We start from the raw sequence: 20,368 nt of genomic DNA, 5'->3' as shown, positions 1-20,368 counted from the left end.
CCAAAGTGCAAAATGGAAGATATGAACAACCTTCAATATAAAGGGCAATCAGAAACTAAACATACTTGAAGATTCTTGCATATGAGGAACTAAAAATCTGCAGAAATATAGATGGCAATTTTGCAAGGGATGTTGATACACTTAAATCACCAGCAAGGTCCTGACCATTGTGCAATTTATACCAGCTGACGCAGGCAAAAAAGTGGCATCGGTTCAAAGCAATCTGCACTGGAAAAAAACTTGGCAATAACAGATTCCTGCCAGCCAAGTAATCAAATGAATATTTCATCACGATTGGTTAGTTGTAAATGTGTAAAAATTGTCAATGCCAGTAATAATTGCACATTTAAAAATAAATTGAAAATTAGGACTTTAATGCTACATTCAGTAAGTGTGGATTGTTAGCCGATCTCAGGAGCACAGTTAACAGTCAATCATTTTGGGCAAGGTACTAGTACAAAAACGATGATATTAATGCTGCAAAGACATATTTTGAAATTGTAGCAGAATTATCATCTTCTAACTGAAACCCATAATGAAAACCCTCAAACCCATTAATGAATGAATTCAGAATATTGGACCACACCATTGGATTACTGCTCTTGCTCAAACTGCACAGCTGAAATCCCAATAGCCTTTTCTCAGCACAAACCATCTGCAATATAACCCCCCCCCCCCAACTTACCCAAACCAAATACCCCAGTCGAGTGTTAATACCACTAAAGAGAATTTTAAACCATTTTTGTTTCATGCACAGGTTATAACAAAAGATGGCAATCAATTGCACATGCTACTCTGTCATGTCAGAATGAGGTTCTCTCACCCCCACACCCTCTCCTGCTAAATGTACAGTGAAATAACTTCCATGTGTACCATGTCCGAGTCACAGCTGGTTTAACTGCCAAGCTCGTTTGACTCGAGGCACCTCCTGAAAATGGAGTTCTATCACAAACTAGGAATACTGGGAACAAATTGCATTCAATTCAGTACAAATCAGCCAAACGTAGCTGCATTATCACATTAGACATCAAGTACTGGAGCTCTTGATAACATCCTGAAGTTACAGTAAAACAATTTGTACCACAATTAGCACATGCTGCAATTACACAGAGGACAACTGCCTCTGAGCAAGGTTATGTTTAGACTGTAGGTATCATGAACAAGTCAGTGTTTATTAAAAACAATTCGGCAGTATCTGTTAGTTAATGCTTTCACACTCCAGTTAATGCAATTGAGAGGAGGCCGCATTTGAAAAAAGATTAATGCTATTATTTGGGCACAAGTTGTGATGGTTAGTGGGGTCAGTGTTATGTCTCTGAAGCCCAAAATCTGGGTGTATTTAGGCCCATTAGGAAAATGTGTTTTAAGGAAATAGGACTGAGCAAGATGAAGTTTAGGAATGTCACGGTGATCAACAGAAGAGTACACTCATTGCATACTGACATTCCATGCAATAGTTCAAGACATGGGCAAAAAGATCAGCAGGTCAAAGTCATGTAGCACAGAAACACAGGATGTGGTAAAAAGATTTCTGACAAGCCAGAAGTTTGTTAAAAGCTTTAATATTAACCAGAACAGAAGATTTTGGAATGAGTGGAACTATAGAATCTCTTGCACCAAGGGGTGTCTTGGGTTTGCAGTATTGGATCTGGAGCAACAGCTAGTTTTCAGAGGTTACATTTACAACTTGTAATTCTATGGGATTTGAGATGTGGCTGATGAGACTGATGTGGGAACTACTGGCTGGATAGGAATTTTTACAGATGTGCCATAAAAAGCTTCTTATCGGGATGCATCACAGCCTGGTTTGGGAACAGTTTGATCCAAGACCACAGTAATTTGCAGAGTTATGGACGTAGCCCAGACCATCACACAAACTAGCCTCCCCTCCAATGACTCCATTTACATTTTACACTGCCTCGGCAAGGCCGTCAGCATAATCAAGGACCAGTCTCACTCCAATCACTTCCTCGTCTCCCCTCTCCCACGGGCAAGTTTGAAAAAGCAAACCTCCAGACCCAGGACCCATTTCTTCCCTGAAGTTATCAGGTAGCTAAACGGTCCTCTAGAGTGGGATCTTGACCTCCCATCTACCTCATTGGAGAGCTTTGAAGCATCTTTAAGACGACTTTAACAGATTTGTATTCATGGACATTTTTTCATGGATTGTATTCATGGACAGTTTTTTTTATAAAAACTAGATAGCATGCAAACAAAAGCTAATAACTGTACCTTGGTACACGCAAAAATAATAAACTAAACAAAAAATTTGCAGAGGTCAGAGCTGGGGTGGGGGAGGAGGAGAAGGAGTTGGTTTGTGAGGCAATGTTCATCTGTCTCTAAGCAGGATCGGCTACCAATGCATAGTTGCAAGATTCTAAATACCATCCCAATTGTTGCCCCCCCCCCCCCCCGCTCGGAACACAGAATGTCACACTTAAAGAGGATGGAAAAATGTGTTCATGTCAGGAGGCTAATGTTGAGTATGTGAATAATGCTGCCTTTTCAATATAATTGGAAGCCAAGTGTTGGAGATGTTTGCCCATGCGAGAAGTAATTCATTTCTTTATCCTTCCAGTGAAGTAAAGATTATGGACAGCATAGACTGGCGACATCTTGTCAGTGTATCAAAATGTCTGCAAAAAGAAGTGCAGCTCTCAAGTACAGCGGGAAAACTTTGCTTGCGAAATGGACCATTAGTTTTGAGCCAGATCGAAAGCAGTTCCTTCAACATCCTTTTTCTAAAAGGAAACAGCTGTCTCTGAAAGGTAGATCCGAGATGTAGATAGATTGTACAAGAAATAGGAGCAGAATTAGGCCATTCAGCCCATTGAGCCTACTCTATCATTCAATCATGGCTGTTGTTTTCAACCACATTCTCCCGACTTCTCCCTGCAACCTTTGACACCTTTACTAATCAAGCACCCGTCAATATCTGCCTTAAAAATACGCAAGGCCTCGGCAGCCATCTGTCGCAATGAATTCCACAGATTCACAACCCACTGGCTAAAGACATTTCTCATCTCCATTCTGACTTTACATCCTTTTATCCCAAGGCAATGCCCTCTGGTTCTAGACTCTCCATTACCAGAAACATCTTTTCCCTATCCACTCTACGGAGACCTTTCATTTTCCAGTACGTTTCAATGAGATTCTAAACTCCAGCAAGTGCAGGTCCAGAGCTTTCAAGCACTCCTCAGACGTTAACCCAATCATTCTCGTAAACCTCCTCTGGACCCTCTACATAGCCAGCACATCCATCCTCAGATATGGGGTCCAATGTTGCTCCAAATATTCCAAATGGTGCCTCACCAGCATCTGATAAAGCCTTAGCTTTACATCTTTGCTTTAATTTTCTAGTCCCCTCAAAATTAATGCTAGCATTCATTTCAATGCTAGCATAGAAGTGAATGCCAGTATATTTCAGAGTCTTGCTACAAACGAGGGGTTATATGATGCAGAGAAGAGGAATGCAAGACAGTCGATCGGTAAGGGAATGATCTTATGATTACGGCCCATTCTCAATGACGAACTGGAGGCAAACTAAGCATGTGCAAAAATGTCTTGCCTGTGTACTGCAGCTGACTTAAAGGATAAGGTGGCCTTTGTTCTGTAACGTAGTCACAGGTTGAAGAATTTCCCAAAGACCGACACAAATTGCTGGAGTAACTCAGCACGTCAGACAAAAATTGATTAAATTGAATTGAATTTCGTTTTGTCATTCAAAAACAGGTTTGAACAAAATTTTGTTCCCATGCAGTCATAACGGTAAAAAAAGCAACACACACAATTTAACACAAACATCCATCAGAGACTCTCCTCCAGGCACCTCCTCGCTGTAATGGAAGGTAAAAAAAGTTTTAAGGTTTGAGGTTTCAGTTCAGAACCGTCAGTCTTTTTTCTTCAGACTAACATTTCTCATCCGTTCTGAAGAGATAGCTCTATCCACAATTGGCTGAGGCGCCACATTAGTGAGAATAGCGTTACAATATTATGAATCATCACCCCCAATTTCAGAAGCTAAAGTAGCAGCTAAAAGCTAAGTTGCAAGTTCAAGAAGAACGATTTGCCATTTTCCTGAAACTTACTCCAGTCAATGGAAAAGTGCATACTTCATTCCAGGAAGGAAGTAAAAACTGCTATATCTAGCACTAATAACTGCAACAGGAAGCCAAGCCACTAATTCCAATGTAAGTGCTTTGGTCCAAAACTGTCAAGTTCTTTCAACCTAGCAAGATTCCTAGTTTGAACACGTATATTAAAACGGCAAAATAACATGTGATCATAAACCATCTCCTGGCAAGTTTGCAGTCACAGGACCGGAATTACAAACACAAAGACATATGCACAAGGAACGGGATCCAAAGGTATCTCCTCATCCTATTTGCAGTTTAAACTGCATATTTACTAGACACCTAAGCAATTGTACCGTTAACACCTGGAGCTTGAATATGTGCAATTTGTTTTGGAAACAAAAACAGGATTAGTGCAAGTGGGGAGTTCATAGTTGACAGGGACTCGGTGAACTGAAGGGTCCACTTTCATGCTGCGTCTCCATGGCGAACACGAAAGATGAAACTGTTATAAAGTTACGGGTCTGTCCCACTCGGCGATTTTTTCGGCAACTGCCGGCGTCATATCAGGGTCGCCAAAAGATTTTGAACATTTCAAAATCTAGCGGCGACAAAAAAAGTTGCCACACTTGAAAAAGCACCGCGCGTCAATACGTCATAACGCCGCAAAATTTTCTGTGACCTGATACGTCGGTCAATGATGCCGGCAGTCACCGAAAAAAAATATCGGCAAGTGTGACAGGCCCTTTAATCTATTATATAGGTAAGTAGGTCAATCTAGTCTGTCTGCACTTTTTTATGGCACCCTTCTCAAATCAATGATTTTACATACAACATATTTTCCTTGCACAATCAAAAGCTTAGGGTACAGTTTCATGCACAATCTCACTTTGCCCAAAATTGTTCAGATCAAGGCTGTGCACAGATGGTCCCAAGGGAAGCCGACTCAAAGCAACATCAGTTGCCTTTGTCTGATCTCCCCAACACCATTATCGTTAGATGTTGACTATGCTGAAAAATATGGTGGCAACATGGAACCAGGTAGGTAATTAGTATCAATGACTACTTCCAGCTACTAATCAAGCCGAACAACCAAAAAATAATGCTGAACCCATGCTCAAGTCACCACAATATCATTCTGTATATTTGATCAGGAAGAACAATAGGCAAGTTGTTCCACCAAATTACTATTTGTACACTTGTACCAACTTGAATGGTAGGTCAATCAATAGCAGTTACTGTAAACATGTACCCTGTAAACAAAGCCAACAACTGCACAGCAATCTACAACTCTAATTAGTGTATCAGTTGAGAGACATACAATCTTCGAGGTAAACTGAAAACACAAGACCATATAATAAATGAATAGATTACTATGACCACATGGAACTCAATTGTTACACTGACCTTGCAATAAAATATTTTCATACTAGTTTTTAGCTCAGTTATCAAAATGAAGAGAAAACAGGTAAAACAATTACCATACAAACATTTTATACTAAAGTTCTTGTAATAGAAAAGCTCCGCCCATGGCCCCGCCATTCAGCCAGAACCTAGTGCACGCCTGTCATGTTGAAATGCCAGAAACTGAAAGTGATGTGACATTTAAAAACAATACTAAAGTAATTTTATTCCAGATATTCCTATAATTCCCAGTATTACTTCATCAATTTGCATTAATTTCTTCAAATTTGAACTTCTTCAAATTTGTACTTGCTCCAGACATGACACCAATATCTAAACCTTGCCAGATTTGTCAATCAGCACTACGACATCTGGAGAGAAAATACCAGCTGGGTCTTAAGTATTCAAGTGATTCCACAACCAACCTACACAAAGATATGGATTGATTCATCCCGTTTCTTGCAGTTGGGTTTGACTATTATGTGCAATCTCTACAGGAAAGGCAACACGTGCTCAATGCCACACAGGCAAAGCTTACTGCCAACAAAAATACCACACTTCGCACTGCCCTTTGTTTAAAAAGTTATTTATTAGATCCAAAATGGTTACTTAGTTACTAGATGAGCTACACTGCAGAAGTGCAAGCTGCAACAATGTAAAATGAGCACTAAACACATTTCCATGTACATAACTGAATTTGAATGTTGGTTAAACCAGATAACAATGTGGTCTGGCAAGAGGGCTTGCTTTGGACAGCTCAAACAATTCATCGAACCACACAGGCAATCCTGGTGCATGGTGACGGGAGAGGGGAAACTTGTCCCCCATGAACAGTTAATCACAAAGAAAAGCTATTTTCAATTACCAGACCTGCAAGCATCATTAATTCAGCCTCTGAGCCCAGGTAACTCAAAGCCAACATTCTGCAACTTCGGCTCTGCCCCTTGATAATAAATTAGCCTCCAATCTCAGAATCCAGATCTCTAACAAGCTCATGCAAATTCATGATCACAGCACCAAACTACAAGCAATGGATTAACAGGTCATTGCCCACAAGATTGCAACATTTGACAGTTACACAATAAAGAAGGATTCTGCCAAATTTTGTTTACCATAATGAAATTTGGTCAATTTTTAATTACGTTGTAAGTACAAACAGGAAGTAAAGGAAATACTCTAATCATATTTAAAACATTTTAGAGTACTTAAGTGAACATTATTACTATACCCAAGGGATTATAAACTTCAAAGATGACTTTAAAACACAAGTACATTTGAAGGACAACAAATGCACCACTGCTCAAATCTACAGTTCGCTCATGTTCATCGTTTCTATGAAAACTACTGTCAAGAGTTCTGTGCAGCAATGAGAGGCTGCAGGTAGAATCAAGGTATGCAACAAGTGCTGGATATTTGTAATTGTGAATCGATTTTTCACCCATCCTCACTGATTGCTGGCCAAGAAGTTAAGGATCCAGTTACAGAGGGGATTGCTAACACCAACTAGGTCTCCTTCGCTCCATAGATGCTGCTGCACCTGCTGAGCTTCTCCAGCATTTTTGTGTACCTTTGCTAACTCCAAGTTCCATGAGTTTGGATGGGAAATTGTATTAAAAGCAGAGCTGTGGTATAGGTATAGGAGTCTGACGTCGGCGTCCTTCTTATCTAGGTGTTCCAAGGATGAGTGTAGGGCCAGGGAAAGGGCATCAGCTGTGGACCTGTTGTGGCAGTCGACAAACTGCAGTGGATCAAGGTGGTACGGAAGTTTGGAACATTTCTTCCCTGCTGTTTTGAGGTAACTCAAACATCATCACACCAGCTAGGGTGCAGTCCTGACCTCCCATCAGCTTCATTGGAGACCTTCAAACTATCTTTAATCGAATATTAACTTGCACTAAACGCTGTATCCTATATCCTGTGGATGGTTTATTTGTGATCATGTATAGTCTTTTCTTTGACAGGATAGCAACAAAAAGCTTTTCATGTACCTTGGTACACGTGATAATAATATAAATTAAATAGCTAACGATGTTCTATGCCAAATGGTCTGGTGCTTTAAAGTGTGCAAATCTCAATTGATTCACAAAATACATGCAGAGATGAGTTTGCTTCACTCTTTTGCGAGCCTTTGATAATATCCTGGTGCTCAAAATAGAGCAAGACTTGAAATTTAGAACCAGAAACAAGTCCAGTTAATCCAACACATGCAAAGTGAAGCCAAATATATTCATTTATATGCAGGCAGCTGATGCTCACTGATAATACAGCACAAGTAAAAAAGCCACTACAGATGTGTCATTAAGAAACTTGCTTATTCCAATTCATTGAACACCATGGGTTAGAGTCCCAAGTTAACAGCTGCCAGGAAACTAGCATAAAGTTAAAAAACGAATGCTACTACCAAAATAAAGAGCCAGTTATAAAAAAAGGCTGATGAATTAAAGGTACAGTCAAACATCAAAACTGTGCTTTGAAAAAAGTTGTCAAAAAGCATCAAATTTGAAATCTTTTAGGTTAAAATCGATTACGTCGTGGTTGTGGTAAAATTCAAAGCAAAGGCAGAATAAAGGGCCTGTCCCACTGTACGAGGTAATTCAAGAGCTCTCCCATAGAAACATAGAAAATAGGTGCAAGAGGCTGCCATTCGGCCCTTCGACACAGCACCACCATTCATTGTGATTATGGCTGATCGTCCCCAATCAATAACCCATGCCTGCCTTCTCCCCATATCCCTTGATTTCACTGGCCCCTAGAGCTCTATCTAACTCTTAAATCCATCCAGTGATTTGGTCTCCACTGCCCTCTGTGGCAAGGAATTCCACAAATTCAAAAACTCTGGGTGAAAAAGTTTTTTCTCACCTCAGTCTTTAATGGCCTCCCCTTTATTCTAAGACCGTGGCCCCTGGTTCTGGACTCGCCCAACATTGGAAATATTTTTCCTGCATCTAGCGTGTCCAGTTCTTTTATAAGTTTCTATAAGAACCCCTCATCCTTCTAAACTCCAGTGAATACAAGCCTAGTCTTTTCAATCTTTCCTCATACGACAGTCCCGTCATCCCAGTGATCAATCTCGTGAACCTACGCTGCACTGCCTTAATCACAAGGCAGTTAAAAAAAAAATCAAACTCGTGGTAAGCACACAGAATGAACGTAGCGGGTACGTTGGAGCTCGGGACGTCTCTTAGCGGCTCGTAACAGCAGGCACTCGGGAAACGCGGTAAGCTCGTGAAGATTTTTCAACATGTTGAAAAATGTCCACGAGAGCCCGGAGTACCTACGAGCGGCTATTGCCGTAATTCTCCGAGTTCGAATCTGGGGAAACTCGGAAGAACTCTTGAATTCGCTCGTACAGTGAGACTGGCCCCTAAGGGGTGCGAAAATAATCTGCAGTTTGATCCTCAATGACAAATATATTACCCAAACCTATCAGGTTAATAGGAAAGGAGCAGTTGCTTAAATTCCAGGCAGATAGCACTAAAAGCACACCCAAAACAAGATAGGGAATCCATTTAAAGTCATACACATACATGGCTCGAGTCATAATCTGCACAGAACAAGTAGTCTTAAGGTAGAAACAGCTTGGCATTTCAAAAAAGTCAACCATTTTACTACACGATAGTCTTCCACAATTGAGTATGCTGTACAGAACACAGAAACATAGAAAATAGGTGCAGGAGTAGGCCATTTGGCCCTTCGAGCCTGCACCGCCATTCAATATGATCATGGCTGATCATCCAACTCAGTATCCTGTACCTGCCTTCTCTCCATACCCCGTGATCCCTTTAGCCACATGGGCCACATCTAACAATCTTCCCCATTCAACTGAAGGCAGTGATGCAATTAAGTCAAAAAACAGATGAAGGTTGCATCTGGACTTAAAGACCTTAATTGTCTGAACAATAATGAAGCTTACTGCCGCACCCATTTTCTATGAAAACCAATTAATGCAGGCTGAAGAATGGTCCCATCCTGAAACATCACTTGTCCAATCCCTCCACAGAAGCTGGATGACCTGCAGAGTTCCTCCAGCACATTTATTTTATCATTAATGCAGTATCATCCAGGACACAACAACTAGGCTGGGAAGAATCACCAGGAAAGTGATCAAAATTCAAGTTATACAAAACAAGTTGAGAAGATTCAAGGAGTTTGTGTGAAGTCACATCAAGCCCCCAAGGAAATTCAGAATACAGTACATTCAGAAAGTATTCAAACCCCTTCCCATTTCCACATTGTTATGTTACAGCCTTATTCTAAAATGGATTAAAACATTTTATTATCATCAATTACACACAATACCCCATAATAAAAAAGCAAAAACAGGCATTTAGAAATTTCTGCAAATTAATTAAAAAGAAACAACAAAAATATCACATTTACTTAAGTATTCAGACCCTTTTTGCTATGACACACTTGAGCGTAGGTTCATCCCGTTTCCATTGTATATCCTTGAGATGTCAAGGATATACAATGGACCTGTCTACATAAGGTCACACAGTTGACAGTGCATGTCAGAGCAAAAACCAAGCCATGAAGACAAAGGAATTGTCTGTAGACCTCCGAGACAGGATTGTGTCGAGACACAGATCTGGAGAAGGGTGTAAAATTATTTCTGCAATTGCCGAAGAGCACAGTGACCTCCGTCATTCTTAAATGGAAGAACTTTGGAACCACCAGGACTCTTCATAGAGCTGGCTGCCGGGCCAAACTGAGCAATCGGGAGAGAAGGGTCTTGGTCAGGGAGGTGACCAAGAACCCGATGGTCACTCTGACAGAGCTCGAGTTCCTCTATGGAGATGGGAGAACCTTCCAGAAGGACAACTATATCTGCAGCATTCCACCAATCAGGCCTTTATGGTAGTGGCCCCTCAGAACACTGGACTTTAAAGCAGTAAGGATGGGAACAATGAAAAATTGAATTAACCTGCTCTCCTCCTCTCAACTCCAATGGTCACACATCCCAATGCGTGTCTGGCAGTCAAGGTGGTGCTGTTCCTCACACTCAAATGTAGGATGGCACTGATTTTTTGCATGGATGTCAAGCAGATGTTAGTACAAATTTGTCAGGTTGGGCCTCAGCCCGAGACAGGCTGGAAAATTGGTCAGGCCAGCAGACCAGTTTAAATAGCAGCTGGAAAAAGTACATCAGTCAAGCCTGAGGCAATCGCCCAATGGATTCCCAACAGTAAACCAAGTCAACAGGGTGAAGTTATGAAACCAACAGCTGTGTTGAGAATTCTGGCTGATAAAATGGCTTTTTTCTAATATTTAGCTGAGAAAAAGCGAACTACCTGCATTTCGATTGTTGTCAGCCACTAAAGGCAACAGCTATAAATCAGTGCAAACACCCACATATGCAAAGACATATTAGCTACAATTTAATTCTGTTAAATCAATTTGCAGCAGTAACATTACATTCATCCATTGATAATTTGGTGTTCAGATAAATTTGGAAAACAAGGAAACAAGCTCCAAATGATTAACTACAATATAACTGAACATGTTATTGGACTAAAAAGTGTTGGAATAACTCAGCAGGTCAGGCAACATCTGAGGAATGTGGTCACTACAGCAGGAGTCACAGCAAGGATCTCACACGACTCTTATCAGTGAGAGGAAAAAATTTCTTCAAAGTAGGCAAACCAGAGGAGATTTTGCAGTGTAGCAGTAAAATGTTAAAAGAAGTGCAGATGTTAATGTTGATGGCGTTTGTCTTATGACAGCACCCCATTTGCTCAAAGGCACCAATGAGAACAATTGATGACAAAGCCTGACAATGTCACCAAGTCCAGGTCTATAGTTTACTGAAGACCTTTTTCAAAATGCTCTGATCAATACAGGCAACAACATAACCCTTTTAAATAGATTTGAAGAGCACTTTAAGCAGTTTGGTTACAATTGAACTTTGCCAATTGATTTAAGTCTGTCACACCCACAAATGGATACAAAACATCTTTAATGACAACTCAAGAAGTTTCCAACAATCCAATTCCATTAGGTCAGAATTTACAATAATGAAGTTTCACAACTATCAAATTAGGAACCGATGACTTGTGTAAGCTTAATTGTGTGCAGATGGTACAAGTATAACCAGGAGGCGGTGGATTATAAACTGGGAGGTGTGATAGCTCTTGATTACAGCTCAGAGAGGTGGTCAATAACAATCAGGGAGGGAGAGAAGCAGGAAGACAAAACAAACAGCTTTTAAAGCATCCACAACTTAGTGATAAGTTAATCAGTCTTGATCAAAAATGTGGAAGCAACAATCTGCTGCAGGAGGTACACAAAAAAGCTGGAGAAACTCAGCGGGTGCAGCAGCATCTATGGAGCGAAGGAAATAGGCAACGTTTCGGGCCGAAACTCTTCCTTGGCAGTGAATAGAATGTTATTTTGGGGGGGCAGAAAAAGGGGAGGGAGGAGTCGTTTACATTTTCAGGAAGGAGCAAGGGGAGGGAGGAGTCGTTGACATTTTCAGGAACAACCCTACCTATCATTACAAGTCCAAAATCTGGAAGGTTGTATTTCATTTTCCAATGGAACTGAAATTTGAAAGCCGAGATACAAGAATTGCAAATGCCGAAATCTTGTGCAAAACAAGTGCTAGAGGAACTCAGCAGGTCAGGCAGCATCTTGATGAGAATGGATAGGCAATGTCTTGGATTAGGTCCCTTTTGCACACTCAAACTTCACAAATTTGAAATCAATATGCAAGTGCTCTTCCTTAGATATACATGGATATCAAATACTATTACAGTTAATGCATGCAGTAATGGTCAATCAATGCTGTGCCAGTTACTCTCCTACAAAATGCCAATTAAGACTTAGCACATCCAATAGCTGGGGATAGTAAACAGCTGCATTCAAGTTTCTTCCCAAAATGGATATTCAAATGAAATTCTTCATGACTAAAGCAAGTTGAACTCACCAGGTCTGGTCATGTTTTGGTTTGAAGACCTCCACCAATTTTACATTAGATACTGTGGTGAGACTCGGAGCAAGAGAGGGAACCCCAGTAATAACTATTCTTCTGAAGTACCTGACTATGGTTAACTAGGTATGTTTCAAAGTTTGTCCATTATGTAATGAATCAACTAGAGTCCAGTTCTGAAGCATTGTTGTAGCCTCCATGTAAAGAACCATCTCAATGTCAGGAAATGGAGTTTGTAAAAGGCAGCAGTACTGCTGATTCAATAAAATGACACTTGAAATTTGACTAACCATATACAAAAGTGCTCATGATTTAAGTACTGGAAACATACACCTCACACGTCAACATTTCTGGGAAGACAATGCGTTAGAATAACAGTTCAATATGATGTTTCTATTCCACTGAACAATTCCAATAATTCCCTGCCTATTTGGAAATTATATTGTCTTGACATCTGAATCACCAGCTAATATTTATCTCTTTGCTTCCTCTACACTCACCAGGTTCCCTTTAATCACAACCAATTCAGAAGTAATGATGCTCGACATAAAAAGAGCAAATTTAAGATGTTCTGATGTGAATAAAACATTCAATATCCAGAAATTCCAAATGTGCCAGTTTTGTTTATTACCCAAATCCACTCCAACACCCCCCCCCCCCCCCACACACACACAATTGAAAATGAGCAATTCTTCCATTTTATTTAGTGGTTAGATGTCAAAGAAACCCTGCAGCTAGCATTTACTACCTGTAATATTGTAGAGCAGATTGCTATTCCATCAGTGTTTCATCACAACTTACCTATTTTTAAAGCAGGAAGAAGAAAGGAAGAGGTGGACCCAGTGGGCTGAGAAGTAGAGGAGAAAGTAAGGACTACCTGAAATTAGGGAAGTCAATGTTCATACCGCTGGGGTGCAAACTGCCCAAACGAAATAGGTGGTGCTGCTCCTCCAATTTACGGTGGTCCTCACTCTGGCCATGGAGGAGGCCGAGGACAGAAAGGTCAGGTTCGGAACGGGAGGGGGAGTTGAAGTGCTGAGTCACTGGGAGATTAAGGTTGGTTATTGCGAACTGAGCGGAGGTGTTTGGCGAAGCGATTGCTTGTCTCACCGATGTAGAGCAGCTGACATCTAGAGCAGCGGATGCAATAGATGAGGTTGGAGGAGGTGCAGGTGAACCTCTGCCGCACCTGGAAAGACTGCTTGGGTCCTTGAATGGAGTCAAGGGGGGAGATAAAGCAACAAGTGTAGCATTTCTTGCGGTTGCAAGGGAAAGTGCCCGGAGAGAGGGTGGGAAGTGACGAATTGGCCAGGGAGGTACGGAGGGTGTGGTCTCTGCGGAAAGCAGACAGGGGAGGAGATGGGAAGATGTGGCAAGTGGTGCGGTCACATTGGAGGTGGCGAAAAAGATGGAGCATTATTTGTTGTACGTGACGGCTGGTTGGGTGGAAGGTGAGGACAATGGGGACTGCCCTTGTTACGAGTGGGGGGGATGGGGGATTGAGAGTAGAGTCACGAGGTATAGAAGAGACCCTGGTGAGAGCCTCATCTATGGTAGAAGAGGGGAACCCCCGTTCCCTGAAGAATGAGGACATCTCCGATGCCCTCATCCTGGGTGCAGATGCACCGTAGTCGGAGGAATTGGGAGTAGGGGACGGAGTCCTTACAGGAAGCAGGGTGGGAAGAAGTGTAGTCCAGATAGCCATGGGTGTCAGTGGGTTTATAGTGGATGTCAGTCAGGAGTCTATCACCTGGGATGGAGAAAGTGAGGTCAAGAAATGGTACGGAAATGACGGAAATGGTCCACGTGTATTTCAGTGCCGGATGGAAGTTAGTGGTGAAATGGATGAAGTCAGTGAGTTGTGTGTGGGTCCGGCATCTGAAGTTCCTTCTTAAACATTATTTTTATAGATGTTCATGTGGATCTATGTGCACATTCACACAAACAAAACTAAATTAACATGGACAGAAGCTAGCTATTGGAAAAACAAATGACATGTTCTCCTTTATTATTATACAGGGATTTATTGACATCTTACTGCGATTAGGTTCAAGGTGAGAGGGGATAAATTTAATAGGACCCTAAGAGGCAACTTTTTCCCCACAGGTGGTGTGGATATGGAACAACGACGAGAAGGCCTACCGGGAAGAGGTGGCTGGTCAAGCACTCTGGTGCCAGGATAACAGCCTCCTCTTGAACATCAAAAAAACGAAGGAGCTGATCATGGACTTTAGGAGGGCACATCATCCGAGGGCGTACACTCCATTGAGGATAAATGGGGATCCTGTGGATAGGGTGAACTGTTTTAAATATCTGGGAGTCCACATCTCCGAGGATATGACATGGGCATCACACGCCTCAGCACTCGTGAGTAAGGCAAGGCAGCGCCTTTACCACCTCAGGCAATTGAGGAAATTCAGAGTGTCTCCGAGGATCCTCCAGTGCTTCTACGCAGCTGCGGTGGAAAGCATCTTGTCCGGGAACATTACCATCTGGTTTGGGAATTGCTCTGCCAAGGACAAGAAGGCTCTGCAGAGAGTAGTGCGTTCGGCCGAACGCACTATGGGAACTTCACTTGCCCCCCTGCAGGAACTATACATCAGGAGGTGCAACTTCAGAGCCAACAATATCATGAAAGACCCCTTCCACCCCTGCAACGGACTGTTCCAGCTGCTACAGTCAGGCAAACGCCTCCGTTGCCATGTGGTGAGAACAGAGAGGTTGAGAAGGAGTTTCTTCCCAGAGGCCATTCGGACTGTAAACGCCCATCTCACCAGGGACTAACTCTACTGAACGTTTTTCCTTCCATTATTTATTATGCAAAATAATATGTGTGTTATGATTGTGTTTATAGTTTGTTTGGTTGTTTGGTTGGTTGTCTTTTGCACAAAAGTCCGCGAGCATTGCCACTTTCATTTCACTGCACATCTCGTATGTGTATGTGACAAATAGACTTGACTTGACAAGCTGCAAAATAAGATATTTGGATAGGTACATGGATGGGAAAAGTTTTATAGGAAAATCTGTCAAACGTGAACAAATTATCCTAGCGTAGATGGGCAACTTGGTCAGCATGGACATGTTGAACTAAAGGAGCATTTCCATGCTCCATGACTAGGACTCTCATGTACGACCACACTTGGGAGTATTGTGCAGTCCTGGTCTTGAAAACAATTATCAGGATCTAATAAGATCAATAGTATGGTGGGAAGGGTTATTAACAAGGAATGATCAGATCAACTGGGCTTGTGGTTGAAATTAGGGAAGTGATCTAATTGAAATTTGAACATCATAGCTGAACCAGATAAACGCAGGTGTAGCGAGAACTACAGTAGCTGGTCAGAAATTAGGAATGATTGGAAGGTAGAGGTTAGGGCCAGTAAGTCAAGGAAGGAAGGGCAGACAGGGACAGGTGAAGGAATATGGTGATGCTGACAGACTGAGGTGTGCTTATTTCAATGCAAGGAGTATTGCAGGAAAAGCAGATTATCTTAGAGGTTGGATCGGAGCATGGAGCTCTGTGTAGGCAATGTGGAAACATGGCTAAGAAGAAAAGTAGAGAGAATCCAGGGAATTATAGGCCAGTGAGCCTCACATCAGTGTTAGAGAACCAACGGAAGAGGATTTTTCAGGATAGGAAGTACTTCCATTTGAAAGAGAATGGGTTGATTAGGGACAGCCGGCACAGGTTTGTACACTGCAGGTCATGTCTTACTATTTTGATTAAGTTTTCTGAGGTGGTGGTAAAGGTGATCAATGAGGGCAGGGCAGTGGATGTGGTCTACGTGGAATTTCGTAATACATTTGATAAAGTTCCCCAAGGTAGGCTGATCCAGAAGATTAAAATGCACGTGATTCACAGTGACAGTCTTATGGATTCCAAACTAGCTTACTGATAGAAGACAAAAGAGGGTTGCAGTGGAATGACAATTTTCAGGCTGGAGGTCTGTGGCCAGTGGAGCTCTGCAAGGATCTGTGCTGGGACCTCTGTTGGTTAGCAAGTTTGCAAATTACACCAAAATTGCTGGGATCGCAGACTGTGAGGATGCCCATCAAAGTATACAGCGGGATATAAATCAGTTGCAGAAGTGGGGGGGGGGGGGGGGGGGGGGGGGGGGAGCAGTGATAGATGGACTTTAATTCAAGCAAATGTGAGGTGTTGCACTTTGAGGTCAAGTACAAGGGCAAATATATATAATTAATGGTATAACCCATAACATTGATGTACAAAGGGTTTGTCCACAACTCCCCAAAAGTGACAACACAAGTAGCTAGAGTGGTAAAAGCTCCATATGATCTGCTTGCTTTCATAGGTCGAGACAGAGCATAGAGTCAGGAAGTCATTATGCAGCTTTTATAAGACTTTGATTAGACCATATCTGAAGTATTGCTTGCAGACTGGTTGCCCCATTACAAGAAGGATATGGAGGCTATGGAGAGCGTGCAGAGGAGGTTTACCAGAATTAAATTGACTCTTGACTCTCTTGACTCTTGGGTTGGGTGATATGGCTACAGGGAGTAGTTGGACAGACACGGATTGTTTTCTCTGGATCGTCAGTCGTGGGGCGATCTGATAGAAGTATATAAAATTATGAGAGGCACAGGTACAATAGACAGTCAGACCTTTTTCCCAAAAATGGGGGGGAAAAAACAAATACTGGAGCATTTCGGCAAAGTTTAAAGGAAATGTGCAGGGTTGGCAAGTGTCTGGAATACACTGCCGGGGGTCGTGATTGAGGCAGATATGATAGTGGAATTTGAAAGATTTATGGATAGATGTATGGATTTACAGGGAATGGAAGAATATGGATTATGTCCAAGCAGACAAGAGATAGTCTTGACATCATGTTCAGCTCAGCACAGAGATTGTGGGCCAAAGCACCTGTTCCTGTAATATACTGTTCTGTGTAGGACATTTTGCCTAGCTAAAGAACTTAGAACCAGGGTCAATCTCAGAAAAAGGTAGAGGGCATTTAGAACTGAGATAACATTTCCGCATTTAGAAGACAGTATGTGGATGCTCAGAACTGATCAATAGATTTCAGGATATTACAGCAATTAGGAATGCAACAAAATAGCCAAGATAGAAGGTCAGCCAGGCATGAGTAATGAATGGCAGAACAGGTTCAAAGGGTCACATGATTAACCCATGTTTCCTATTCTAGTTTACCAGACAAGTCCAAGTATTTCAAAATAAACCACCAAACTTCAGGTTATTCCTTCTCGGTGTAAAAATGTGCAGATAAAGCCCAAACTTTGCAATCTTTTTAGTCTCCAAAATAACTAAAGTCATGCCACCAAATTAACACAAGATGTCAGTAGCTCAAAACCCAAAGCTATAAATCCATTGATATACAATTCAGTTGCAGCAACTCCAACTTCAGATGGATGCAAGCAATTAAAGTTCGAGAAACCTTTCAGTTTCAAGATGAAACACCTGCATGTGTCAAGCTGCTAAATATTTCAAGTGGGTGAGAATTTTTTTTTTAAAACGACAGCAGCAGTCAGCACAGCCTGAGCTCCAGTTTCCAAGAGCCTTTCCTTGTCCAAAGCCTCCGTTTCCTCAGCAGAACATTAGGTAAAAGAGGCGTGTGGAGGGAGGGAGGAAAAAAAAATCCAGAGCTGAAAGTATAAACATTTCCTCCGACAAGTGACATTGTGCCCCACTGCAGTTCAAGGTTGAACCAACCCGAGGTGGGGTTTCAAACCAGAGTCATTTGGTTCCATTTAATTACATATTATATATAAATCAGGCATAATGTCACTCACAGGAGGAAATGTTTAAACTCTCAGCTCTGGATTTATTTCCTCCCACACCCTTCCTTAGCCTGATGTTTCACCAAGGAACTAGAGGATTTGACCCGGGAAGGACTCAATATACTATACGAAAGAATAAATGATGTATTCTTTTATACACAATACAGCATTGGATTTTAAATATTGTGATGTTATATTACATTACACATGCGTATTATGTATAATATAAATTATAACATGCATCATACAAGTTAATCAACTCATCCAAGAGGAAAGCGACATCCTCAATGATACTTGTGTTTAAGAAGGAACTGCAGATGCTGGAAAATCGAAGGTAGACTAAAAATGCTGGAGAAGCTCAGCGGGTGCAGCAGCATTTCTGGAGCGAATGAGATTGGTAACGTTTCGGGCCGAAACCCAAGCAGCATCAATGGAACTAAGGAGATAGGTAACGTTTCAGGCCGAAACCCAAGGGTTTCGGCCCGAAACGTTGCCTATCTCCTTCGCCCCATAGATACTGCTGCACCCGCTGAGTTTCTCCAGCATTTTTTGGTGTACCGGCGGATGACACATTGCCCGGGCTGGGAGCGGGCCGTGACCCGGCGCTTCGGGCCCGGCAGCTTGAGGGCGCGGCACCGGCACCGGCCGGCGGCCTGACCTTACCTGCAGGTGCTCCTGGAAGCGGATGGGCAGGATCTGCGCCATGTCGGAGCAAGGGGTGGGTGTCGGGCCTCGGCGGTCGGGTCGGGCCGGTCTCGGCGGAGAGTGAGAGCGAGTGTGGGGGGGGGAGGTGAACCTGAATGAGGGAGGAAAAAAAATGACAGCCGGTTACACCAAGGCTGGATGGACCGCAGCCCGCTCGTCTCCCTCGCGGCTGAGCGCAGAGTTCACCTGTCCGTCGGCAGCGCGGCCTCAGCGCTCCCTCTGCCTCCTTATAAACCGTCCCGGGGCAACGAGCCGCAGCGCAGCAGCAGTCAAACCCGCAATGGCGGCGAACCGGAAACAGCGCGGCGGAGCGCTACACCCGCCCCGCCCCGCCGTGAGGGTGAGCCGCCGCCAGCCTGGCCTCGAGGAAGGGGAAGGAGAGACCCCGACCCTTCCTCTCTAACTCTGCTCCTTTGATCCCATCAAACCCATTTAAAAAATAACCCACGTTCATTTAATTCGAACCTTTTTTGAAAATATTGTTTTATTTCACTTTTATTCCCTCCCGGAGGCTGGGAATTCGAGGGACTATTTTCTCCCGCGTAGGTTTCGATACAAGTTTCTTGCCACATCATTGGCATGTGATTGTGCGTCACTTCCTCCAGAGCTTCCGGGTTTTTTGCCCCTTTCCTGCGGTTGGTTTCATTCATTAAAAGCTGACGCTGCTGCAGTGTTGGAAGGTTGCATCGTCCTCTCTCAGCTGGGTGCTCATGCCTACCCACCGGAGATTTTGTTCTAATTCCACTATAATAAGTTATGCGAAGTTATTTGCTATGCATCTGATTTCCTGCTGTGCAAAATTTAACTTGAGGCAGAAAATGCTAGAAATAACAGATAGGACAACAGCAGTAATAAACATGTTTCAGGTCAACTCTATGACCTTTATGCTAATACGCCTTTTTTTTTTAAACCTTACAAACAATAACGTTATTTTTAGGTGCTGTCACTTTTTGGGGGTAAACTGTTAAAGCATAAATGGCAATAAGTGACTTATTTTGTAATCGTAAGTTGAAGGATAAATATTGTGCAGAATCTGGACGCTTGGGATATCTGCCCTGCTCTTTGGAGAGTGTTATTGGATCGTTTACATCACCGACAGGAAAGGCAAGGCCTTATTTTAACATTCATTTGAAAAATTACCCCCTCCTATAGGGTGATTTCACGAAAGGTCACTGGAGCGTAGATCCGCACCCACGTGACCGAAAATCTCAAGTGGAGGACATGCTAGACATCCAGTACATGTTAGTGGATGGGAAAACACGCACTTTCCCACCCGTTAAAAAAATAGAAAACGGCCAGGTTTTGATCTGCAATTTATTGTGCCAGTCGGGGTGACCGTGAGGCACAGCTACCTAGATTTACAGTCCAAAAAAAAGATAGAAACTAAGGTAAATTAAAGAGGGAGCCGAAGATGCCAATCCAGCGGAAGTGAACAGCGGACATTTGCCGTGGAGATTTAAAGGTCCAAAATATCGGGAATTATCGCGTTTGCTCACTGAAT

At 42.5% G+C, this 20,368-nt stretch overlaps 1 protein-coding gene across 1 annotated transcript in view; it reads right to left on the bottom strand.

The window, feature by feature from the left end:
- The window catches only part of LOC129710450 (clathrin heavy chain 1-like), a 76,435-nt gene extending 57,477 nt beyond the window's left edge, over positions 1-18,958 (bottom strand). The window contains exon 1 of the mRNA XM_055657405.1: positions 18,826-18,958. Within this exon, the coding sequence (XP_055513380.1) occupies positions 18,826-18,867 (42 nt within the window). The 5' untranslated portion in view covers positions 18,868-18,958. The remainder of the gene's footprint in view (positions 1-18,825) is intronic.
- Positions 18,959-20,368: the final 1,410 nt, after the last annotated feature.

Source organism: Leucoraja erinacea, chromosome 28 (genome assembly GCF_028641065.1).
Source record: "Leucoraja erinacea ecotype New England chromosome 28, Leri_hhj_1, whole genome shotgun sequence".
Taxonomy (NCBI): domain Eukaryota; kingdom Metazoa; phylum Chordata; class Chondrichthyes; order Rajiformes; family Rajidae; genus Leucoraja; species Leucoraja erinaceus.
Note: the sequence above shows the minus strand (reverse complement) of the source record. Positions and strands in the feature narration are given on the sequence as shown.